Source organism: Scyliorhinus canicula, chromosome 18, assembly GCF_902713615.1.
Source record: "Scyliorhinus canicula chromosome 18, sScyCan1.1, whole genome shotgun sequence".
Lineage (NCBI taxonomy): Eukaryota > Metazoa > Chordata > Chondrichthyes > Carcharhiniformes > Scyliorhinidae > Scyliorhinus > Scyliorhinus canicula.
This window is the reverse complement of record NC_052163.1, coordinates 96,549,534-96,575,826: the sequence shown is the minus strand read 5'-3', so window position 1 is coordinate 96,575,826 and position 26,293 is coordinate 96,549,534. Positions and strand designations below refer to the sequence as shown.

The window sequence follows — 26,293 nt, the reverse complement described above, 5'->3', positions numbered from 1 at the left end:
AATGGCCGTTGTTCGGATCTGAGGCTGTTGGGTTTGAAGATGTAACAGGAAAAAGCTACGGTCGTCTGTCTGATGGCGAGCGTTGACCTTGGACTTACTTGCTTCTGGTGCAGCTGGTGGACGGGTCTCCGCTTCGAGAGCCGAGTCCAAGAGAGCGATTCTCTCTCGGGGTCTTCTTCTTATACCCAAAGGGGGCTTCGCGCGCTTTTGGGCGGGCCTTGAACTTGGCCCCAATTAATTGGGCCGTACTTGATCACTCGTATTGATCTTGACCAATAAAGGGGTGGGTGCCCTGATGGCTGGACGTGTCCTAGGTGGCCGTTGGCCTTGCTTTGTTTGTGTCTTTCTGGCGCCGGGGTGTCAACAATAGTATTGGTTACTTGAGTGCCATTCCTTTGTTCCTGGAGATGGGCCATCAGTATGCTAATTGCCTTACAGTTTCAGTCTCGTCTGGGAGTTGCCTTCTTAATATGCATCCATGCTCTGTGCCTGCTTGCTTTCCTAACATTGTCCATATTTCCCTATAGTCTTTGCAAACATCCATTTTGTATTCTGGAAGTGGCCATCAGATGGCTACATGTTACAAGAATTATCACTTGTAAGAGTGGAACTATTGCAAATCTGTCTTTAAATTAGTTTTTGAAAGATTCTGTTGTACTGCAGCTTAATTATTATATACACAGAATTATATTGAATGTGTAAGCCTTTCAATCCCAACAGGTCTGTGCTGCCATTTAAGTTTATGATCAAATGGGCAGCAGGGTGAAGTGGTTAGCATTGTTACCTCACAGCTCCGAGGACCCAGCATCGATCCAGGCCCTGGGTCACTGTCCGTATGGAGTTTGCACACTCTCCACATGTGTGCGTGGGCCTTATCCCCACAACCCAAAGATGTACAGGATAAGATGGATTGGCTATGCTAAATTGCCCTTCAATTGGGGAAAAAAAAAGAATTGGGGCACTTAGAATTAAAAATAGTTTATGATCAGAAAACTCGGGTTTTAACAAATGGAAAAAGTTCCACCTTTCAGTCATAAATTGAATTTATGGTTTCCTTTTCAAAATATGCAGTTTAGTTGCATTTTCCTTTCACTTACTGTTACTTTTGATCCTTATTCTTCAGCTGCTCCTCGACTGTGGGCTGTTAGTTGAGTGTGTTCCCTTTGTGCTAGCATTTTGTAACCTCCCTCGAAAGGTTGTTTTGTGTGTGTGAGCCCATCATGCCAGGTTCTGTAGGCTTTCTACACCCATCCTCCAATATCTCTTCTTCTCCATCGTCCAACTGCATGGAATTGATCTAGCTGTTTTCCATTCTTAACTGTTACATTGTAGGCAGGTAATCATCTGCAATGGCATTAATCCCATTCCTGTAGTTACCTCTGGAGTGCTCCAAGGATCCAACCTTAGCCACTTTCTCTTTCACACCTGCATGTTACCCCTGGAGTGACATCTGCTGAAATCATTATAGCTGCCAACAACCGAGCTTTATCTCGCCACTTCTTTGGACAACTTCAGTGCTTTTCTGATATCCGGAAACAATAGACGGACCAATGCAATCCAACAGTTAAAGAATCAAATCTAAGCTTTGCAGTCCAGCCATACACAGTCATGATTGGTCGTGGACAAATAAACAACTAATCTCAAGAGAATGCTTTACAAATCCCCATTCTCCTTGATAAGGGACCAGCATATCAGTGCAAAACATGAGGCTGAAACATCTGCAACCATCTTCAGTGAGAGGTGCCGAGTGGATGATTCACCTCTGTCTCCTCCTGATGGTCTCAGCATCACAGATGCTAGTCTTTAAACAATTTGATTCACTCCACATGATATCAAGAAACAGTTGAAGATGCTGGCTACTACAAAGGCTATGGGCTCTGACAGCATTCTGGTAGAATTTCTGAAGACGTGCAGAACTAGCCATGGCCCTCGTCAACTTGTTCCAATACAGCTTCAACACTGGTATCTCCGTGGCAATGAGACAATTGTCCGGGTATGTCCTGTCCACAAAAGGCAGAACAAATTCAACCCAGCCATTTACCACCCCATCAGTCTACTCAATCATAAGCAAAGTGATGGAAAATGTCATGGACAATGCTATCAACCGGCACTTAATAACCTGCTCACTGAAGTTCAGTTTGAGTTTTACCAGGGTCTCTCAGCTTTTGGTCTCATTACAGCTGTGGCCTCAACATAGACAAAAGAGCTGAATTTATGAGGTGAAGTGACTGCTTTTGACATCAAAAGCAGCATTTGACTGAGTGTGTCATCAAGGCACCCAAGCAAAACCTAAGTCAATGGGAATAAGTGGGAAAGATATACACTGATTGGGCTCATGTCTAGCACTAAGGAAGATGTTTATGATCATTGGAAATCAATCATCTCAGTCTCAGGACATCCACTGCAGGAGTTTCTTAGGGTAGTGTCCAAGGACCAACCATCTTCAGCTGTTTCATCTGTGAATTGCCCTCCATCGTAAAGGTAGAATTGGGGATGTTTACATATGATTGCACAATGTTTGGTATTATTCACAACCTCTCCGATGCTAAAGCAGTTGGTTCACATATGCAGCAAGACTTGGACAACATTCGGGCATGGGCAAATGGCAAGTAACATTCTAACCACCTCCTCATGACATTCAATGGCATTATGATCACTGAATCACCCACTGTCAACATCCTGGGAATTACCATTGACCCCATTGAATGGACCTGTCCTATAAATACTGTGGCGACAAGAGCACGTCAGAAGCTGGGAATTCTGATGCGAGTAACCCACCTCTGGACTTCCCAAAGCCTGTCGACCATCTATCTACTGCACAAGGCAGGAAGCCTGGATGAGTGCAGCTTCAACAAGACTCTGAGCTGATATCAACCAGGGCAAAACAGCCTGCTTGTCTGCCATCCCATACATCACTTTAAACATCACGTCCTTCCATCACTGCGCACATTTACAACTTGCACTGCAGTAACTCAGCAAGGCTCCTTCAACAGCACTTGGGTTACAGGAAGATATAGATGGGATGTCAAATGGGCGGATAGTGGCAGATAGAATTTAACCCTGAAAAGGTGAGGTGATACACTTTGCAACAAGTAATTTAACGAGGAAATATACTATGAAAGATCTGACACTGGGAAGTTTCAAAGAACAAACTGACCGTGGCGTATTTGTCCGTAATCTCGGAAGGCAGAGAGGCGGTTAATAGGGTGGTGAAAAAGGCATATGGGACACTTACTTTTATCAAAGAACAATACAGCACAGGAACAGGCCCTTCAGCCCTCCAAAACCTGTACCGGTCATGATACCAACCCTTGCCAAAACCTTCAGCAATTCCTTGTGCCATATCCCTCTGTACCAATCCTGTCCATGTATTGTCAAGATGCCTTTTGAACGCCATTAATGTATCTGCTTCCACAACCTCACCTGGCAATGCGTTCCAGGAACTCTCTACCCTCTGTGTAGTAAAAAAAACAAAACCGTCTCGCCATATCCTCTAAACTTTGTCCCACGGACCTTAAATCTATGTCCCCTGGTGACTGACCCCTTCACCTGGGAAAGAGTGCCTGCCCAGCCACTCTATCCATGCCCCTCATAATCTTGTAGAGCTCTATCAGGTCACCCCTGAACCTCCGCTGTTCTAATTAAACAGTCCGAGTCTGTTCAGCCTCTCGCATAACTCGCACACTCCAGACCAAGCAACACCCTGGTAAACTTCCCCTGCACCCTCTCCAAAGCCTCCACATCCTACTGGTAGTGTGGCGACCAGAATAATGCGCAATATTCCAAGTGCGGCCTTACCAAGGTTCTTATACAACTGCAGCATGTCTTGCCAGTTTTCTATAACCCAATGGCCCCGTCCAATGAAGGCAAGCATTCCGTATGCTTTCTTGACTACCGTATCCACTTGTGTTGCCACTTTCGAAGATCTGTGGGACCTGCACGCCCAGATCTCTGACTATCTATATTTCTAAGAGTTTTGCCATTTACGGCTTATTTCCCCTCCGATTAGACCTAACCAAAATGCATTACCTCATATTTGTCTGGATTAAACTTCATTTGCCACTTCTGTGCCCAAGTCTCCAACCCATCTAGGTCCTGCTGTATCCTCTGACGATAAGAGGAGGGCGGTGGATGTTGTTTATATGGATTTCCGTAAAGCCTTTGGTAAGGTGCCTCATGGCAGATTGGTACAAAAGGTGAAGTTCACATGGGATCAGAGGTGAGGTGGTAAGATGGATACAGAACTGGCTCAGTCACAAAAGGCAAAGGGTAGCAGTAGAAGGGTGTTTTTCTGAATGGAAGGTTGTGACTAGTGGTGTTCCACAGGGATCTGTGCTGGGGCCTCTGCTGTTTGTAGTGCACATAAACGATTTGGAGGAAAATGTAGCTGGTCTGATTAGTAAGTTTGCGGATGACACTGAATACCTCCTTCTGCACAGTAGGGATTCTACAATTTTTAAGGCAAGCTAGATAGATTCTTCTTTAACAAGAGGGTGAAACGTTATCAGGGGTAGGCAGGAATATGGGGTTCAGGTTACAATCAGATCAGCCATGATCTTAGTGAATGGCGGAGCAGGCTTGAGGAGCCAAATCCATAGAATCCCTACAGTGCAGAAGGAAGCCATTCCCTACATGCAGAAGGAGGCATTCAGCCTTTCAAGGCTGCACCGACCTAGTTAGACACTTCTCCAAATTGAACTTCATCAACCACCTATATGTCCACTTCACCAACTTGTCCATGTCTTTTCAAAATTCTACACTGTCCTCTTTGCAGTTTACAACACTTCCAAGCTTTGTTTCATCCCCAAACTTTAAAAAACTGTCCCCTGCACACCATGATCTTCTAGATCATTAATGTATCAGGAAAAGCAAGGGTCTCAATATCATCCCCTGAGGAACATCACTTCAAACCTTCCTCCAGTTCGAAAAATTTCCATTGACTGTTAGTCTGTGCTTCTTATTATTCAGCAAATTTTGTATCCATGTTGCTACTGTACCTTTTTATTCCAGGAGGTGTAACATTTCTCCAGTCTGTTGCGTGGCACTGCATTGAATGCCTTCTGAATGGCCAAGCACATCACATCAACAGCATTACACTCATTGACCCTTGGTTACCTTTTCAACCTACTCCAAGTTAGTTAAACACAATTTCCCCTTTAGATATGTTGGCTCTTCCAAATCGGCACAGATCTTTCCATGTGACTACCAATTCTATTCCGAATAATTTTTTCCAGAAGCTTTCCCACTGCTGATCTTAAACTGATTGACCTGTAATTGCTAGGGAAATCCATACAACCATTTTTGAACAAGGATGTAACATCTGCAATTCTCCAGTCCTCTTGCACCTACCCTGAGTCGAGAGAAGACTAGAAGATTATGGCCAGGGCCCCTGCAATTTCCATTCTCACGTCCTTCAATACCCTTGGATTCATCTCATCCGATCCCAGTGCCGTGTCAACTTTCATTATTGCAGTTAAACTTTCATTTTAACAAACCAATGAAGGGACAGTAATTCCTAGCCAATAGAAAATGGGGCAAATGGGCCAATAGAAAAAGAGCATTTTCAATCCTTTGCATACTCATCTCCCCAACTGTGCTTGGATGTTACTATAGTTTACAGAAAGCACATTCTTGTTTTGGCTACTTCCATCCTTCTGTCTCTGCAGACCCATGTCATTCACTAAGAAATAGTTTATTATGGATTCCACACTACTTCCTTGGTAAAGATGGATGAAAAGTATTCATTTACTATATCAGCCATGCCCCCGCCTCCATGTGGTAAACCCCTTTTAGGTCTCTAGTCGGCCCTGCTCCTCTTCATAGAATCATATAATCTCTGCAGTGTAGAAGGAGGCTATTCGGCCCATCGAGTCTGCACTGACCCTTGGAAAGAGCACCCTACCTAGGCCCATGCCCGACTATATCTCCGTAAGGCAGTAACCCCACCTAACCTTTTAGACACTAAGGGGCAATGTAGCCTGGCCAGTCCACCTAATCTGCACATTTTTGGACTGTGGGAAGAAACGGAGCACCCGAAAAAAATCCAACCATTTTACTATTTATATGCCTACAGAAGACTTTAGGATTCCCCTTTGTTAGCTGCCAGTCTTTTCTCATAATCCCTCTACGCTTCTCTAATGTGCTTTTTCACCTCCCTCTGAAACTTCTGTATTCCTCCTGGTTCTCAACTGTATTTTTTACTTGACACCTGTCATTGGCACATTTTTCCTTAATTTATAATCTCCTTTTTCATCCAGGGAGCTCTGGATTTGTTTGCCCTACCTTTCCCTTTTAAGGAAAGAAACTTTGACTGTGTCCGGACCATTTATGTTTGAATGTAGCCTGTTGTTCAGCTACAGATTTTTCCGCCAACCTTTTATTCCAGTCTAACTAACCGATCTCTGTTCTTGCCCCGTTGAAGTCGGCTCTCCCCCAGCTAATTATTTTTATCCTGGAATGCCTATTTTCCTTTTCTATCATCGTCATGAACCATATAATATAATGGTTATTACTTCCTAAATGTTCCCCCACTGACACTTGATCTACTTGGCCCACCTTATTTCCAAGAAACGGGTCCAACAGTGCATCCTTTCTTGTTGGATTGGACACATACTGCTGTAGAAAATTTTCATGAAAACCGTCTAGGAACTTTTGCCACTACTTCATCTTTTACACTACCACTGTCCCAGTCTATATTCGGGTAATTAATATCCCCATTAAAACTACTCTATAATGTTTGCATCTCTCTGTAATTTCCCAGCAGATTTGTTCTTCCTTTCGCTAGCTGGTAACCTATAGACTAGACTGCGCAATGTAATTGCAACCCTTTTTGTTCCTTCGCTCTAGTCAAATTTGATTCTGCCCTTGAATCCCCTGGGACATATCTTGAGTGCTGTGTGCAGTATTGGTCTCCTTACTGAACTGTGTTAGATGCTGTTCGGAGAAGGTTTACTAGATCAATACCTAGATTGGATAGGCTGTCTTGTGAGGAAGGGCTCGAGAGGCTGTGTGTGTAACCATTGGATTTTTGAAGAGTTAAGAGGCGACATGTTGAAATATATGAGATCCTGAGGTGTATTAACGAGGTGGATGTGGAAAGGATGTTTCCTCTTGTGAGAGAATCTAGAACTAGGGGTCTAAAATAAAGGGTCGCCCATTTAAGACAGAAATGAGGAGAAAACATTTCTCCTGAGGGTTGAGATACTGTGGAATTCTCTTCCTCAGAAGGTGGTTGAGGCAGAGTCGAATAGCTTGAAGGTAGAAGTAGATAGATTCTTGATGAGCAAGAGGTGAAAGCTATTGGGTTAGATAGGAATGTGAAGTTGAAGTTAAAATTAGATCAGCCATGAACTTATGAATGGTGAAACAGGCTTGAGGGGCCGAGTGGCCTATTGCAGCTCCTAGTTTGTATGCAACCTTAGTTAGACTGCACTTGAAGGAGTGTGTGCAGTTTTGGTCCTTTACTGTAGCAAGAATATTATTGCCATAGAGGAAGTGCAACAAAGGTTCACTAGGCTTATTCAAGGCAGGTTGGACTCTCCTAGGAAGAGAGATTGGGGAAACTGATGGGTAAGTGAGTGGTGGCACATAAACTTGAGCACTGACAACAACAGTGCTGTGAGAGCAGCAGTTGCTCGCCCAAAGACTGTCCAAATGGGAGAGGTGCCTGCTTGACCCATAGGTCAGTGGACTGTTGGGCAAAAGCAGCCTGCCTGGACCAGGCCACCACCTTGATATAACCGTCTCTCAAAGGTATGAAGGAATGAGTGGAGGTGAGGAGGTTTGGGAAGTATGGCTACCGAGTAATTGATTTGGGGGAGGGAGGATTGGGAACGATTGTGAAGGAAAGGAGTTGGGAAAGAGGCTGCTCAGTGAGTAGTGGGCTTGGGTGTGGGCTGCTAAGAGCAAGGTGGGATGATGAGGGGTTGGGGAGAAGAGCAGTTGGGGGGGGGGGGTAGGGGGAAGGGTTGGGTAGAAAGACTGCTGAGTTGGGGAGGGATGTTGCAATATGTGATATGAGGGGTACGGTTTGGGAAAAGGGGCTGCTGATTGATTCTGTTGGGGGGAGTTACAAAATGTGCAGTTATTAGAGAAGCAAATAACAAATTACTGTAGTCATATGTTTACCTGTAACTATGATTTACAAAACTTGTCATTAGAAACTTAGAAGATAGGAGCAGACGTAGGCCTTTCAGCCCTTTGAGCCTGCTCCGCCATTCATTATGATTTGATTTGATTTCTTATCACGTGTACCGAGGTACAACTACGTACAGTCCAGACAGATCATTCCATCCATGAAAAAACATGGGACATACATAAATACACAATATAAATATGTAGACATGAGCATCGGATGAAGCATACGGAGTATAGTACTACTCAGTAGAGAAGATGTGTGAAGAGATCAATTCAACCCATAGGAGGGTCTTTCAGGAGTCTGGTAACAGCAGGGAAGAATCTGTTTTTGAACCTGTTAGTGCGTTGTCTCAGACTTTTGTCTCCTATCTGATGGAAGAGAGAATAACCCGGATGAGAAGGGTCATTATTATGCTGCCCGCTTTCCCAAGGCAGTGGAAGGTGTAGACAGAGTCAATGGTTGGGAGGTGGTATCTTGTGATGGACTGGGCTGTCTGTAGTTTCTTACTGTCTTGGACTGAGCAGTTGCAATATCAGGCTGTGATGTAGACAGAGGATGATTTCTATGGTGTATCTGTGAAAATTGGTAATAGGCAATGTGGACATGCCAAATTTCCTTAGTTTTCTGAGGAAGTCCAGGCACTGTGTGCTTTCTTGGTTGTAGCGTCGACGTGGGTGGACCAGGACAGATTGTTGGTGATATGCACACCTGGGAATTTGAAGCTGCCAACCATCTCCACCTCGGCACCATTGATGCAGGCAGGGACGTGTAACGATACTTCGCTTCTTGAAGTCAATGACCAGCTCCTTAGCTTTGCTGGCATTGAGGGAAAGATTGTTGTCGTTACACCACGCCACAAGGTTCTCTGTCTCCCTCCTGTACTCTGACCTCATCATTTTTCGAGATCAGACCCACTACAGTCGTGTCATCAGCAAACTTGTAAATGGAGCTGGCTGATCATCCAACAACTGCTTTTTGTGATAGTGAATTCCACCAGTGGAGGAAATTTATCCTTGTCTCGGTCCTATATGATTTACCCCCATATCCTTGTCTTTCCTCCGATAAGGAGACTAAAACTGCACACCCTATTCCAAGTGTGGTCTCACCTAGCCCTGTATGACTGAATCAAGATATTCCTACTCCTGCAATCAAAACTTCTCACATTGAAGGCCAACATACTATTTGCTGCCTTTAACGCCTGCTGCACCTACATCTTACCTTCAGCAACTGTGTAAGAGGATATAGAGGTCTTGTTGCACATTCCCTCTCTTCATTTATAGTCATTCCGATAATCTGCCCTCCTGGTCTGCTACATAAATGGATAACCTCACATATATCCACATTATACTGTATCTACCATGCATTTGCCCACTCACTCAACTTGTCCAAATCACACTGAAACATCTCTGCATCCTTCTCACAGCTCACCCTGCCACCCAACGTAGTGTCAATGGGGAAATTTTGGAGATATTACATTTAGTTCCCTCATCTAAATCATTAATATACACTGTGAAAAGCTGGGTCCTATCACTGATCCCTGCGGTACCCCACTAATTATTGCCTGCCACTTGAACGAAGACGCGTTTATTCCTATTCTTTGTTTCCTGTCAGCCACCAGTTTTCTATCCATCTCAATGCGATACCCCCATCCCATGCACTTTAATTTTTAATGTAATTAAAAGGGCAGTTTAAAAAAGAAACAGCCTTACCTACAAGGTAAGCAAAAAGTTGTTGAATATGAACTTGGCTACATGACTCATAAGCTTGAGAAACCACTGCTTATGACAAGAGTCTAAGGCTGGGATTTTCTTGTTGTGCAACCCTGTTACTCGATAACCCATTGGTTCATCAAGGATTGAAGTTTGAGCTGAAAAAGTGGTTTTTGATCCTCAAACATCGGATTTTGTTCTTCGATTCTCTCCCCCGCCCCCCCCCCCCCCTAAAAGGGTACAAATTTGCACTGTGATGAAAATGATGAAAAAAAAGAAATGAAGCAACAACAAAAAAGTGTTATTTGAAATAGCTTTTCTTTTGTTAAAAGCCTTAAACACTTTGGAATATATTTTAATTTTTGTCTTTTTTATCAATGTTTATGAATGTTATGGTCTAATTTTGTTTTGCAGAGGAGGATTCAATTATTCCACTGTCTTTGGGCGGTAGACTCCCTATCTCATTGACAGGTCACCAGGTAGTTGCAGCTCAGGCTGCTGCAGCTCAGGCTGCAGTAGCTGCGCAAGTTACGGCATTAGATCAGCTGAGAGAAAAACTGGAGTCTGGAGAGCCTCCGGAGAAGAAGATGGTAATTGGGATGGATGAGCAGCAGCGGCTGATGCAGCGTGCTATTCAGCAGAATCTACTTGCCATGACAGCCCAGATACCAATGAACATCAGGATCAACAGTCAAGGTATATGGAACAGCATGAAGTATTCTTAATTATGAAGTCAGAGAATGCACAGTACAAAAGGTGTTATCTGTTGCAATCATTGGAACACCATTGTAGAGCTAAGCTTTACTTCAAGGCAAAGAAACTGGTGGGAAAGTACATTGTGTTAAGAACACACTTATTTCATTGAGAGGGAAAAAATCTGCTTGCAAGAATTTTCACTTATTTTAAATAATAATATTCTGAACTGGTAGGAAGTACATCAGATGGTTATCTTTTCTTGTTGGTCCATGTCTTGATGATATTGATGCCATACACCTCGGAACAACAGCATTGGCAATAACAGTAGATATTAGTTTAAATTGGCCTCTCTGGATCTAGTGGACGCTGAATTAAGTGTATTTCAAGCCGTTAACATTGTTTTCTGCATTGATGTGATTCTGAATCAGCTTGGGGTGACCATAACCGAAGCCATGTCAGTTCCAGTGGAAATACTCTAGAATGCATTGATGCATTTTGTGTTGGGAGGCCTAGTGGGGGATTTGATTGGCATGTATCTCATGGATTAGAATTTGGATGTTTAGAATTAGAATTTCAAAATTCTTGCAAGTAATCATTTTTTCTCCAATGGTGGATTGCTTTGAACGATGACTAATTTCATTTTGACTTATTTTTCTCTGAAGAATGAGGAATTGTGATTTTTTTTTTGATAACAGCAGCAGTCATTATTTTTGTCATTACTTGCCTCTTTGGTATTTAAAACACGTAAAGTTTTGATTGTATTTACTTTGTAACTGTTTTGACCCCCACGGAGGCCACGTGTGTGTTCCATTCATTTTCCCGTGACCTCCAACAAAAATGAACTTCCCCGGTAATGGGGCAGGGCTTCCCCTTAACGAGGGGAGTCCTCACTGTATAAAAACCCCAACCTGGGTGTAGGTCGGAGAGGGTGACCCTCTGGGGAGAGGAGATTTGTGCATTCTAATAAAAGAGTATTGTTTTGCATCCTACTTGCCGTTCATGCATATTCGGTTGGCATAGACACTACAGTAAAACTCTGATAACGTTCTCATCTGAGTCAAAAGGGTGGGGGATTCAAACCTAATTCCCATAACATGGGCATATCGCTGCTAACACTGTGGTGCAAAAATAATAGTTAATTGGCAGAGGTGTTGTATTTTGTTCAACTTAAATCCTACTGTTGGATGTGTTATGAATGCAAGGTTCTAAAATGATCAAGTTTAATTTGTCTGTCGAAGGAAAACAGAATGCCCTGAGGTGGGGGGGGGTGGTATGTGAACTTGTATTGAGTTTTGCCGGACTAAAAATGGTTACCATAGGACAGGGGGGCCCAGGTTAAAACTTAGTGATTATTTGCATTCTTTCACACCTGAATGCTGAGAGGCAGTTGTCTTGCCTTGTATTGATTTCTCCCACGCAGTCTGATTGAAAACGCTCTGAACATCGAGCAAGCGAGACGGGGACAGTCAGAGAGGAAAAAGGCTACATTTTCTATTAGGTACCAGACCAAATATTGCGGGAAGCTTGCCAACTGGTCAAAAAGAAGGAATCAACAGCAATTTGAGGACACTGAAGATTTGCCCTGGCAAGGATGGAGAAGAAATTACTGGACTTTACTGTTGAAAGTTGGTTGTGAATTCTTAGAAGATTGAGAGAAAGGACCTTCAGTTGTTGGATATTGACTCAAAATGGGTCATGAGCCCATTGGAAGCTGGCAGTAATTTTAGACTGTTTCCTAAATCGATTGCAATTTTGTGGACAACATGCTATAACGTGTATATGAGGCATGGGGTTTTGGATTGCAATAAGATATTAAGCGTTATCTTTTCTGTAGTTTAGTTACCTACTAAATAATGTGTACTCAATGTTGATTTTAGGTTGTTCCAGTGAAGCTTTTAAACTTGAAATCTTGACATGCGATTCCTTTACATTGGTCACTGGGAATTAAAATATCATTCTAACGGTAATTGGTGTTTAAGGCGATTGTAACAAATTTGGGAATCTCGGATACAAATTCAGAGCCTGGGATCGAGTAGATTGAACTAATCAGTGTTTGAATTAACTAGATGTCACAGTTTTTTTTTACTGTATTGAACAGTCAACATGGTTACACCTATTGCTCAAGCGTTTCTAGAGAGGAAGGAATTATCTGTGAATTGAAAGAGAAATATAAAAACTTCAATTAGAATTATAAAGAGCATGGTAAGGGAAAAAATTTACTTCCAGGGAGAAGAATTAAGGAAATTTGATCTCTAAAGAAAAGCTTAGATGATCTGAACAGGGATTAACCGGCATACTTGACAATTTCAGAGGGCATTTAGGGGTGCAAATTACTGTGGATCTGGAGTCACATGTAGGCCAGACCAGGTAAGGATGGCAAATTTCCAATTTCCTTCCTGTAATGAACTCCAATTGGCCAACCAATAAAGCCAATTATTGGTTCCTCCGAGGAGGAGGAGGAAGAACAACTTCCAAGGAGGTCGTCAAGGAAAAGACGGGCACCTATAAAAGGTACACCCCGCCCACTTCGGAGAACGACCTGGCGGACGACACAGAGGTGACAGACACAGACATGAGGAGCAGGAAGAAGCTCGGATGGAATGCCAGCTGGCAGGAATTTCCTCGAACCTTGGGGAGGGGGGTGTATTGAACTCCAATTGGCTTTATTGGTTGGCCAATTGGAGTATGAGCTCCCTCATGATAGCTCTTGAGGGGGGCCCTTATAATCACCTATGTAGGCTTTGTGAGCAGTCTTAAGTTGACTGGACTGCTAGCAGCACTTTTTGTAGCTGCTCCTGTAATATCGTTATGGTAAATAAATATTGGTGTGGGGACGGAACTCCTGCACTACCCGTGGAGTTACTACAGTGGCGACGAGGTAAACTACGAATATTTGCGGAGACCAGCTGCCGCACTCGGAGGGTAAGTCTTGCCATATTTAAAAATGCCGTTTTGTTTGGGAGGTTTAGAGGCACTCGACCCGGCTATTGAGGACTGGTCCCAGTAGTGTGGAGAGAAATGTGTTACTTCTTCAGGGCAATGATATACTGACAGACAAAAGGAGACGGCATAATCCGCTGTCGGCGGGCGGACCCTCCAGCTTCCGCCATTATACGTAGTCTGACTTATCCCGATGCCGCCGGAAATGAAACTTTCCAAGAAGTAACGGATAACGACCCAAAAACCACCCCTCATTTTGCGTAGGTACAGATTCTACACAGCGAAGCGGGAAGACAGGGAGTCAGTCACGATTTCTTGACCCGCCTGAGAAGGCTGGCGGAAAAAATGTTAGTTCGGCTGACGCTAAATGAAATGCGTCGGGCCGGTTAGTGTGTGGTATAAATGACCTCGCAATACAGAAACGCCTGTTGCGGAAACGGAGCTAGACTGCGGCAGGCGTTACAGCTCGCACTGTCCCCTAGAAAAGGCAGCAAGTGGGGCGCAGGAACTACAGGGCACGCCAATGGAGGTAGATACCTGTAGAGAGGGACTACCACACGGGTCCTGCTACCAGATAGCCGCTCTCAGGAAAAAACCTGAGGAATAGAGGGAAAAAGGAAAACCCCCAGAACTGCCCCCAAGTCTGCCAGGACTAACTGGAGACAGAGGGAAGTACCGGCTGAGGCTCCCCCCAACAGAGAAGGACCGTTCTGGCCAACCAGACAGAGTGGGGTAACAACGACAGAAACCCTAGAACGAGGTGGCAAAAGAGGAATAGCAGGTGGGGACGCAGGGAAGTACACAACCTAGATGCCCCATCCTCCTCCGAAGGGGAACAATTATATAATATTACAACGAAGAAAGCAGAACATATTAGGATTACCCCACGGGTGAACGGGCGGCCGGCAATAATGGAAATAGACACGGGTGCGGCCGTATCAGTAATGGGAGTGGCAGCATTTAGAAAAATCAAAGATGGACTCCAGCCACTAACCCTAACAAAAACATCGACGAAACTTAAAACCTACACGGGGGAAACCCCTGGAAGTTCTAGGCACGACTCATGTGCCTGTGGAATATGAGAAACAATTGCTCAGATTACCGTTGACGATAGTAGAGGGCTCCGGACCGAGCTTAATTGGACGGAACTGGCTGAAAGACCTTAACTTAGATTGGATGAAAACTTTCCAGAGTGGAAGCGGGCAGTTGAGTGGAGTACTCCAAAAATACCTGGAGGTCTTCCAGGAAGGTTTGGGGGAAATCATAGGCGCCAAAGCAACTTTGCACGTGGGCCCAGAAGCCCTTCCGAAATTTTGTAAGGCCAGGCCGGTACCTTTTGCATTAAGGAAGAAAGTAGATGAAGAAATAGAAAGGTTACGGCGCGACGGTATTATCAGACCAGTATAATTCTCGGAATGGGCAGTGCCGGTGGTACCAATTTTGAAGCCAGACGGCTCGATACGTCTCTGTGGAGATTTCAAACAGACAGTAAACAAATACGCACTGCTGGACAAATACCCAATCCCGAAAATAGACGACCTATATGCCAAATTGGCAGGTGGGCTTTTGTTCACGAAACTAGACATGAGCCACGCCTACCTGCAGTTAAAACTGGACAAGGGCTCCCAGACGTTCGCTATGATCAACACCCTGAAGGGCCTTTTTCGTTATACTAGGCTACCTTTTGGAGTGTCATCAGCCTGTTTCAGCGTATGATGGAAAATATTCTGCAGGGACTACAGCAGGTGGCGATTTATTTGGACGATGTCTTAATCATGGGTAGGACAAACAGGGAACACTTAAGGAACCTGGAGGAAGTGCTCAGGCGTTTCACAAAGGCAGGCGTACGGCTAAAAAGGGAAAAATGTGTTTTTCTGGCCCCACAAGTGACGTACCTGGGATATAAAGTAGACGAGTCAGGCTTACATCCATTAGAAGACGAGGTAAGGGCAATAAAAGAAGCCCCAGCTCCCACCACGGTCCAGGAGTTACGATCATATTCTAGGGTTGGTACCTATTATGGAAAATTTATTGAAAATAGGGCATCCATCCTGGAACCCTCCACAGCTGCAAAAAAGGGGCAAGAATGGAATGGTCCACCTGCCAAAACCGAGCACTTAGGGACATTAAGGAACAGCTGTCATCCAAAAATGTCCTAGAGCATTATGACCCAAGGAAGGAGTTGGTGGTCACTTGTGATGCATACCCCCTACGGGGTAGAGCCGTCTTAGCCCATAGAGGAAGGATGGGGAAGAACAGCCAATAGCCTATGCTTGAGGACCTTGGCGATGGTTGAGAGGAAGTACGCCCAAATCGAGAAGGAAGGACTGGCGGTGATATTCACAGTAAAAAAATTTCACCAGTATCTGTACGGGCGGAAATTCACCATAGTGACGGACCATAAGCCGTTATTAGGGTTATTAAAAGAAGACAAGTCAATACCCCCGATTGCATCAGCTAGAATCCAACGCTGGGCGTTGCTACTGGCGGCATATAGATACGTTCTGGAGCACAGACCGGGAACGCAAGTAGCACATGCAGATGCTTTGAGCAGACTTCCCCTCCCGGACACACCGCTGCAAATTCCAAAAGTAGAGGAGACAGTAATGACTCAAAATTTTTTGGACACCCTACCAGTAGACGCACAACATATTCGGTTGTGGACGCAAAAAGACCCAGTTTTAGCCAAGATGAAGCATTTACTGCTAACGGGAACTGGAAAGACCAGTGGAGCCCCAGATGCACCCGTACTGGAGCAGAAGGGACCAAATAACCGTAGAAGACGGTATCCTATTATGGGGAGCCCGGATAATCGTCCCAGCTCAGGGCCGTCAGGCAATCTTAACTGAGTTACATCACGGACACCCAGGGGTGTCTAAAATAAAGATGCTAGCTCAAAGCTACGTTTGGTGCCCAGGTTTGGACACAGACATAGCAGCCTTGGTACGTCGGTGCCAGGAGTGCCAACAGGGGCAAAGAGTGCCACCAGCGGCGCCATTGCACCCGTGGGAATGACTAGGCAGACCGTGGACCTGCCTGCATATTGACCACGCTGGCCCTTTCATGGCCTCAATGTTTTTGGTGATAGTGGACGCCCACTCCAAATGGTTGGACGTCCACCGGGTAAACACGGCAAGCACAGCATCGACAATTGAAAAGCTCAGGACCTCGTTTACAACACATGGACTTCCGGAGGTATTGGTGTCGGACAACGGAACGGCGTTCACAAGTGGGGAATTTGGAAAATTCCTGAAGGAAAACGGAGTCCGTCGCATCAAAACGGCCCCTTACCATCCAGCGACCAACGGCCTGGCAGAGAGAGCGGTCCAGACACTTAAAGCGGGACTCAAGAAGCAGCCGGCAGCGTCAATAGACATAAAGCTCTCCGGCTGGCTGTTTGATTACAGGACCAAACCGCATTCCACAACGGGCATACCGCCAGCTGAACTCTTAATGGGAAGGCGGCTGCGAACGAGGCTGAGTCTCCTTTTCCCAAATTTAACGGGTAAAGTGGAGAAACAACAGGAGGCCCAACGCAGGGGGCATGATAATAGTCGGCAGCAGAGACATTTCCAGGTGGGGGCACCGATTTTGGTCAAGAATTATGGGAATGAACCAACGTGGGTCAAAGGCACGGTAGAGTCCCAAACAGGGCCCATATCCTATGAGGTTGCAATAGGAGGTAAGGTGCTGAAGAAACACCTAGACCAAATAAGGGCAGCGGAACCACACCTGGAGGCAGGCGAAGCAGGACCGCCTCAAGCTGGGATAGCCCAGACGGAAAGGATACCCACACCCCAGCCCCGAGCAATTTCTCCAGATCCAGTCATCAGAGTCGGAGATGGACACGCTCGACGAGGCCACCGCGACACCTCTCCCCGAGGAGGAGGAAGAACAACTTCCAAGGAGGTCGTCAAGGAAAAGACGGGCACCTATAAAGGTACACCCCGCCCACTTCGGAGAACGACCTGGCGGACGACACAGAGGCGACAGACACAGACATGAGGAGCAGGAAGAAGCTCGGAGGAATGCCAGCTGGCAGGAATTCCTCGAACCTTGGGGGAGGGGGTGTATTGAACTCCAATTGGCTTTATTGGTTGGCCAATTGGAGTATGAGCTCCCTCAATGATAGCTCATTGAGGGGGCCCATATAATCACCTGTGTAGGCTTTGTGAGCAGTCTTAAGTTGACTGGACTGCTAGCAGCACTGTTTGTAGCTGCTCCTGTAATATCGTTATTGTAAATAAATATTGGTGTGGTGACGGAACTCCTGCCTCCCGTGGATTACTACACTTCCCCAAAAAACATTAATTAACCAGATGGTTTTTACAATTATCAACATTTAATTCCAGATTTTCATTGAATTCAAATTTCACCATCTGCCGGGTCTCCAGTACTTGCCTTGGATCTCGCCACTGCCTCTCCTTACATACAAAAATATAGGAATTGAAGGAAAGAGCAGAATTTGCTAGTGAAAAGAAAATTATATTTGATAGGTGATACAGGGCTATGACTATTGAGCCAGAATGTGAACAACTTAGAGAGGTGATGTCAATGGAAATATTAAAAAATAAGGTTCCACTTAGAAGACCAAAAGGTTCCTCCGATGAGGGTAGCTGTGATAATGGCTGACTACAAATTGTCTCATGAACATGAGTAGCAGCAGACCATTGTTTGCAAACCCACACAGAAACTGAAGTGATAAGAGATCTGAGAATGAAGAGACCCCTGTTTACAGTGAGGAAGATAAAAAATGACATGTCAGATATTGGAGTAGTTAAAAAATCAGTATGGAGGATAGGTATGATCCAAGGGGACCAACATGTTATTTTTGTCATAAGCGAGGACATCTGATGGCAGATTGCTGAATATGAAGAGCCAAAACTGTAATATTTGTGGACATACATTGTGTGACTGCAGAAAATGTTGTATAAGTAAGCGGCATTTATTTTTAAAATAAATTTAGATTACCCAATTATTTTTCCAATTAAGGGGAAATTTAGCGTGGCCAATCCACCTACTCTGCACATTTTTGGGTTGTGGGGGCGAAACCCACGCAGACACGGGGAGAATGTGCAAACTCCACATGGACAGTGACCCAGAGCCGGGATCGAACCTGGGACCTCAGCGCCGTGAGGCAGCTGTGCTAACCACTAGGCCACTGTGCTGCCCTGTAAGTGGCATTTATGTCTGACCGGTAGATTTGACTATATTTATTATTGGAAAAGACAAGAGCACAGAGGATTAGAAGAATTTTGTGTTCAAGGGTGAGGTCTGCACCCTTGAGCACAAAATTCATATAATTCCTTATGCTCTCGTCTTTTCCAATAATAATTTGTTTTCCTGTAAAGCAAGCAAAGAAATTAATATTCTTGGATATGGGGTTATCTAACTCGCTCATGATCATAGGTGAAGGTAAACTCTCACTCAAAGGAACACCATTTAAAAATGTAATTATTCAGAGTAGTAATGGAGATTGCTTAACCACTCTTATATGAAGTTAATTTAAAGTGTGGTTTAATTTCTAGTATATTAGTTGTGGGAGTTGGATACAAGTTGCCTATTAATGGTGTCAATTTTATATCAGGAAATGACCTCACTGGAGATAAAGTCCTTTCCTCTCCAGTGATGTCAGAGAAGTCCAGTGAAGCCACTGAAATTGAAACTGTACAAGAGAATCTAATAACATAACAGAAATCCATGATTCTCTTAGCCTGCTGTGAAAATCGCTGTTTCAACTCAAGGTACGTCCAAAGAACCAAAAGCTTAGACTACTGAGGTTAAAGGAACATTGGAGCATCAAACTGACAAAGAGTTAAAAACGGCTGGAAATTAAAGCTGTCTGAATGAGACCTACAAGCAGACCCTAAACAAGAGTTGTCAAACAGACAGCAGGAACACTGAAAGCTGATGAGGGAATAAAGGAGAGCGGTACTTTAAAACAAGATAACTCTTCTGTAGCTAATACCAGGAATGATTTGTATTCTTGAACGTAAATGAAAACTTCAAAATGGCGAAAGGGTCGCTCTTGTGAGAGAAGGATTAGAAAAAGTGATGCTGAATTGGAAAATGTAAACCAAAGAATTTAAAAGAATTTGTGAACTGACTGAAAAGGATGCCGAAAAGGAATGCCAAAAAGTATCTGATCATTGACAAAACCTCAACAAGGTTCTTAATCAGCTGAGGCAGCAGTGTTAAACTGCGTATCCTGGAGTAGAATGCTGAAAGTTTAAATCATAGGGACGATCTTAAAAGTTAAAAGTAATTCTGCATTTGTTTATGAAGAGGACAATTCAATTGTCTGGCTTGGTGAGTCATTCTTTATACACTTGAATATTAAAAACCCTGCAGCGATGAAAGGGAATGGCGATCCAGAGTTAAAACCTGAACACGGGTAAATTCAAAAACTGTGAAAGGGTAAATACCCCGATGACTGTGTAGTGTCTAGTTTTAAAGAAGAATAAAAGGAATTACAGAATCCAGTGGGTAAGAAGCATTATGACAGAATTTCTAGGGCAGCACGGTGGCGCAGTGGTTAGCATTGCTAATTCATGGCGCCGAGGACCTGAGTTCGATCCTGGCCCCGGGTCACTGTCTGTGTGAAGTTTGCACATTCTCCCCATGTCTGTGTGGGTCTCATCCCCACAATCCAAAAGGTGTGTAGGGTAGGTGAATTGGCCATGCTAAATTGCCCCTTAATTTGAAAAAAAGAATTGGGTTCTCTAAATTTTTTTTAAAATGACAGAATTACTTCTGGATTTCTGATTCACACCTGCCGGTGCCAGAGAGCTCGCAGGATTATCAGACATCGGCAATGTTGACCAGAACAAATATACAATTTTCTAACTTGGACATGGAAAAGATGTAAAACCTACCTGAGATCAGAGAGGAGATTTGCGATGATGAATGATGGAAAGTGAAGCCACTAATAGTAAGATGAACTCTCATTTGGAAGAAAGTTGGAATTCCAAGAACTCCTATAAACTGAACTTTGAATCTTAATTGTCGTAGGAGATTAGATGTGATGGATTAAACCGTATACTTCTGCCATGATAGATTGTTTAATGGCGAAATGTGAAAACGGGAGATCATATTACTTGTACTCTATGTAGTGAGTTAGTTGTCAGTGTTTACAATGTTAGAGTTTGATAGTGTTGTAAAAAAAAAGTACCAAAGTAATATTTTTTCATCTTTTGAGAGGTGCTGTTATGATTGTGAGGTTATTCAATGCTTGTGTTTAAATTATCTCTTAATTTGAAAGAAAAGAGAATGTCCTGGAAAAAGGGGTTGCTGAAACATTGCATTGTTTTTTACCTGGCAACAAGGCAGATGATTAATAATAATGATCGCTTATTGTCACAAGTAGGCTTCAATTAAGTTACTGTGAAAATCTCCGAGTTGCCACATTCCGATGCTTGTTTTGGGAGGCCAGTACGGGAATTGAACCCGCGTTTCTGGCATTGTTCTGTATTGCAAGCCAGCTATTTAACCCACTGTGCTAAACCAGCCCCAGATGGTTACCATTGGAACAGGAGGCCCAGGTTAGGACTTGGGGAACCCATATTTCACACCTGAACCCAAAGAGGCAGCTGTCTTGCCTTGTGTTGACTCTCATACTCCAGGAAGTAGGATTGAAAAAGCCCTGGACCAATAGTGAGCGAGACAGGCACAGAAAGTGCTGTTTTCTTTGTTAGCTACCAGACAGAATTCTGGGAAAGCTTGTCCACTGGTCGAAGAGAAGGAACCCACAACGATTTAAGGACACTGAAATATTTGCCATGGAGAGGCTGGGAGGATTCACTGCATGGGCCTTACTGAAATTTGATTGGGAAATGAGGGAGAGGACCATCGTCTGCCGGACATTACAACTTGGCAAAGCGGGGAGGCATGAACCCTTTGGAAGTGACTTTAGACTGTTCCCGGAATAGATTTCAATTCTGTAGAGAGCATGCTTGAAAGTATATATGCAGGCAGAGCATGCTCAAAAGTATATATGGGGCACGGAGTTATCAGCGGCATTTGGACATTCATAAGGGTTCTATTTCCAGTAGTTTAGAGCATTAGTTGCTTACTAAGTAGCGTTTACTGTTTGTTGATTTTAGTTTGTTGAGTACAGTAAAGGCTTGAAAATATGCTGCATGATTCCTTTTGTTAGTCACTGGGAATTCCGGCTCGGGACTCTTTGGAGATCATAATCGATGTAAAGGATGCTATGGCAGAATTTCAAAGAAGAGCTAGGAATTTTTTATTTTTCCATGTCAACATTCATCCCTTAATCAATATCAAAAAGGGATTGAATACTAAATATTATCTGTTTATGAGACCTTGCCTCAATCACACCAGCTGCCATACTTGCTTACAAACAGCAGCTGCAACTTTGCAGGAAAGGAGTATTGTCTTGGCCTCATTGGAGGTGAAAGGTTAATGCAAGTTCTATTCTTAGTTGTCTCAAACAATTGAAATATATTTACTTCAATTTTTGAGCAGTTAAGTTTGTTAACCTTGTGTTTTAATGGATATTGTAATGGAAACCTTTAATCTGGAAGCAGTCAAGTAAAATTTGTGATTTCTTTAAAATGTTCTTTAAAATGTTGAACAATGTTTGAAAAGGACTTTGAAGTGTTGCACCAATTGCAAAGGGATCAATTGTAAATTCTTGGATAATAAGAAATACTGAGCCCTTGACCTGGAAGCGATACCAGCAGGAAGGAAGTAAAGACCAGAACCCATGTGACTGGCAGACACAAAAAAGAGCTGCAGCAGAGGAGGCATGTTTACGAGAAAAGTGTGCGTTGTGTGAGTGTGTGCTGAATAGGTGATTGTGAATGGACACTTATATTTCTGCTGTTGCTTCAATTTTGTCAATTTTGTCAGACCTGACCAGACCGTTTAATGGGGTTTGTTAAAGGAGTAAGATGAGTCTCTGGCGGATCTGTGCCATCAACACTGTCATGAACCTAGTTAGGGAGGTTCTGCAGGCGCATGCTAATCAAGTGACAACCTTCTCCGGGTACTTCAGATGGAATACCACTGCTATTGAACATGACATGAAGGTTAGATCGATTGATGTGTTGGTTCTGATTCATAGTAAAGTAAAAGTCTGAAAAATTGGTGTAGTAATCCACGGGTGGCAGGAGTTCCGTCACCACACCAATATTTATTTACAATAACGATATTACAGGAGCAGCTACAAACAGTGCTGCTAGCAGTCCAGTCAACTTAAGACTGCTCACAAAGCCTACACAGGTGATTATATGGGCCCCCTCAATGAGCTATCATTGAGGGAGCTCATACTCCAATTGGCCAACCAATAAAGCCAATTGGAGTTAATTACACCCCCCCCCCCCCAAGGTCCGAGGAATTCCTGCCAACTGGCATTCCTCTGAGCTTCTTCCTGCTCCTCATGTCTGTGTCTGTCACCTCTGTGTCGTCCGCCGGGTCGTTCTCCGAAGTGGGCAGGGTGTACCTTATAGGTGCCCGTCTTTTCCTTGACGACCTCCTTGGAAGTTGTTCTTCCTCCTCCTGGGGGAGAGGTGTCGCGGCGGCCTCGTCGAGTGTGTCCATCTCCGACTCTGATGACTGGATGACGGGGTCTGGAGAAATTGCTCGGGGCTGGGGTGTGGGTATCATTTCCATCTCGGCTATCCCAGCTTGAGGCGGTCCTGCTTCGCCTGCCTCCAGGTGTGGTTCCGCTGCCCTTATTTGGTCTAGGTGTTTCTTCAGCACCTTACCTCCTATTGAAACCTCATAGGATATGGGCCCTGTTTGGGACTCTACCGTGCCTTTGACCCACGTTGGTCCATTCCCATAATTCTGACCCAAACCGGTGCCCCCACCTGGAAATTTCTCTGCTGCCGACTATTATCATGCCCCCTGCGTTGGGCCTCCTGATGTTTCTCCACTTTCCCCGTTAAATTTGGGAAAAGGAGACTCAGCCTCGTTCGCAGCCGTCTTCCCATTAAGAGTTCAGCTGGCGGTATGCCCATTGTAGAATGCGGTGTGGTCCTGTAAACAAACAGTCAGCGGGAGAGCTTTGTGTCTATTGACACTGCCGGCTGCTTCTTGAGTCCCGCTTTAAGTGTCTGGACCGCTCTCCTCTGCCAGGCCGTTGGTCGCTGGATGGTATGGGGGCCGTTTTGATGTGACGGACTCCGTTTTCCTTCAGGAATTTTCCAAATTCCCCACTTGTGAATGCCATTCCATTTTCCGACACCAGTACCTCCGGAAGTCAATGTGTTGCAAACGTGTCCCTGAGCTTTTCAATTGTCGATGCTGTGCTTGCCGTGTTTACCCGGTGGACGTCCAACCATTTGGAGTGGGCGTCCACTTTCACCAAAAACATTGAGCCCATGAAAGGGCCGGCATGGTCAATATGCAGGCGGGTCCACGGTCTGCCTAGTCATTCCCACGGGTGCAGTGGCGCCGCTGGTGGCACTCTTTGCCCCTGTTGGCACACCTGGTACCGACGTACCAAGGCTGCTATGTCTGTGTCCAAACCTGGCCACCAAACGTAGCTTTGAGCTAGCATCTTCATTTTAGACACCCCTGGGTGTCCGTGATGTAACTCAGTTAAGATTGCCTGACGGCCCTGAGCTGGGACGATTACCCGGGCTCCCCATAATAGGATACCGTCTTCTACGGTTATTTGGTCCCTTCTGCTCCAGTATGGGTGCATCTGGGGCTCCACTGGTCTTTCCAGTTCCCCTGTTAGCAGTAAATGCTTCATCTTGGCTAAAACTGGGCCTTTTTGCGTCCACAACCGAATATGTTGTGCGTCTACTGGTAGGGTGTCCAAAAAATTTAGAGTCATTACTGTCTCCTCTACTTTGGAATTCGCAGCGGTGTGTCCGGGAGGGGAAGTCTGCTCAAAGCATCTGCATGTGCTACTCGCGTTCCCGGTCTGTGCTCCAGAACGTATCTATATGCCGCCAGTAGCAACGCCCAGCGTTGGATTCTAGCTGATGCAATCGGGGGTATTGATTTGTCTTCTTTTAATAACCCTAATAACGGCTTATGGTCCGTCACTATGGTGAATTTCCGCCCGTACAGTTACTGGTGAAATTTTTTTACTGCGAATATCACCGCCAGTCCTTCCTTCTCGATTTGGGCGTACTTCCTCTCAGCCATCGCCAAGGTCCTCGAAGCATAGGCTATTGGCCGTTCTTCCCCATTCCTTCCTCTATGGGCTAAGACTGCTCCTACCCCGTAGGGGGATGCATCACAAGTGACCACCAACTCCTTCCTTGGGTCATAATGCTCTAGGACATTTTCGGATGACAGCTGTTCCTTAATGTCCCTAAATGCTCGGTTTTGGCGGGTGGACCATTTCCATTCTTGCCCCTTTTTTAGTAGCTGGTGGAGGGGTTCCAGGATGGACGCCCTATTTTCAATAAATTTTCCATAATAGGTTACCAACCCTAGAAATGATCGTAACTCCTGGACCGTGGTGGGAGCTGGGGCTTCTTTTATTGCCCTTACTCTGTCTTCTAATGGATGTAAGCCTGACTCGTCTACTTTATATCCCAGGTACGTCACTTGTGGGGCCAGAAAAACACATTTTTCCCTTTTTAGCCGTACGCCTGCCTTTGCGAAACGCCTGAGCACTTCCTCCAGGTTCCTTAAGTGTTCCCTGTTTGTCCTACCCGTTATAAGACATCGTCCAAATAAATCGCCACCTGCGGTAGTCCCTGCAGAATATTTTCCATCGTACGCTGGAATATAGCGCAGGCTGATGACACTCCAAAAGGTAGCCTAGTATAACGAAAAAGGCCCTTCAGGGTGTTGATCGTAGCGAACTTCTGGGAGCCCCTGTCCAGTTTTAACTGCAGGTAGGCGTGACTCATGTCTAGTTTCGTGAACAATAGCCCACCTGCCAATTTGGCATAGAGGTCGTCTATTTTCGGGATTGGGTATTTGTCCAGCAGTGCGTATTTGTTTACTGTCTGTTTGAAATCTCCACAGAGACGTATCGAGCCGTCTGGCTTCAAAATTGGTACCACCGACGCTGCCCATTCCGAGAATTGTACTGGTCTGATAATGCCGTCGCGCCGTAACCTTTCTATTTCTTCATCTACTTTCTTTTTTAATGCAAAAGGTACTGGCCTGGCCTTACAAAATTTCGGAAGGGCTTCTGGGTCTACGTGCAAAGTTGCTTTGGCGCCTATGATTTCCCCCAAACCTTCCTGGAAGACCTCCGGGTATTTTTGGAGTACTCCACTCAACTGGCCGCTTCCACTCTGGAAAATTTTCATCCAATCTAATTTTAGGTCTTTCAGCCAGTTCCGTCCAATTAAGCTCGGTCCGGAGCCCTCTACTATCGTCAACGGTAATCTGAGCAATTGTTTCTCATATTCCACAGTTACATGAGTCGTGCCTAGAACTTCCAGGGGTTTCCCCCGTGTAGGTTTTAAGTTTCGTCGATATTTTTGTTAGAGTTAGTGGCTGGAGTCCATCTTTGATTTTTCTAAATGCTGCCACTCCCATTACTGATACGGCCGCACCCGTGTCTATTTCCATTATTGTCGGCCGCCCGTTCACCCGTGGGGTAATCCTAATAGGTTCTGCTTTCTTTGTTGTAATATTATATAATTGTTCCCCTTCGGAGGAGGTTGGGGCATCTAGGTTGTGTACTTCCCTGCGTCCCCACCTGCTATTCCTCTTTTGCCACCTCCTTCTCGGGTTTCTGTCGTTGTTACCCCACTCTGTCTGGTGCCAGAAACGGTCCTTCTCTGTTGGGGGAGCCTCAGCCGGTACTTCCCTCCAGTTAGTCCTGGCAGACTCGGGGGCAGTTCTGGGGTTTTCCTTTTTCCCT

At 44.8% G+C, this 26,293-nt stretch overlaps 1 protein-coding gene across 1 annotated transcript in view; it reads left to right on the top strand.

Annotated features, from left to right (window-relative positions):
• arid3a (AT rich interactive domain 3A (BRIGHT-like)) overlaps positions 1–26,293 on the top strand; it is a 112,801-nt gene that overhangs the window by 53,719 nt on the left and 32,789 nt on the right. Inside the window, 1 exon segment of the mRNA XM_038777261.1 lies at positions 10,261–10,542. Within this exon segment, the coding sequence (XP_038633189.1) occupies positions 10,261–10,542 (282 nt within the window).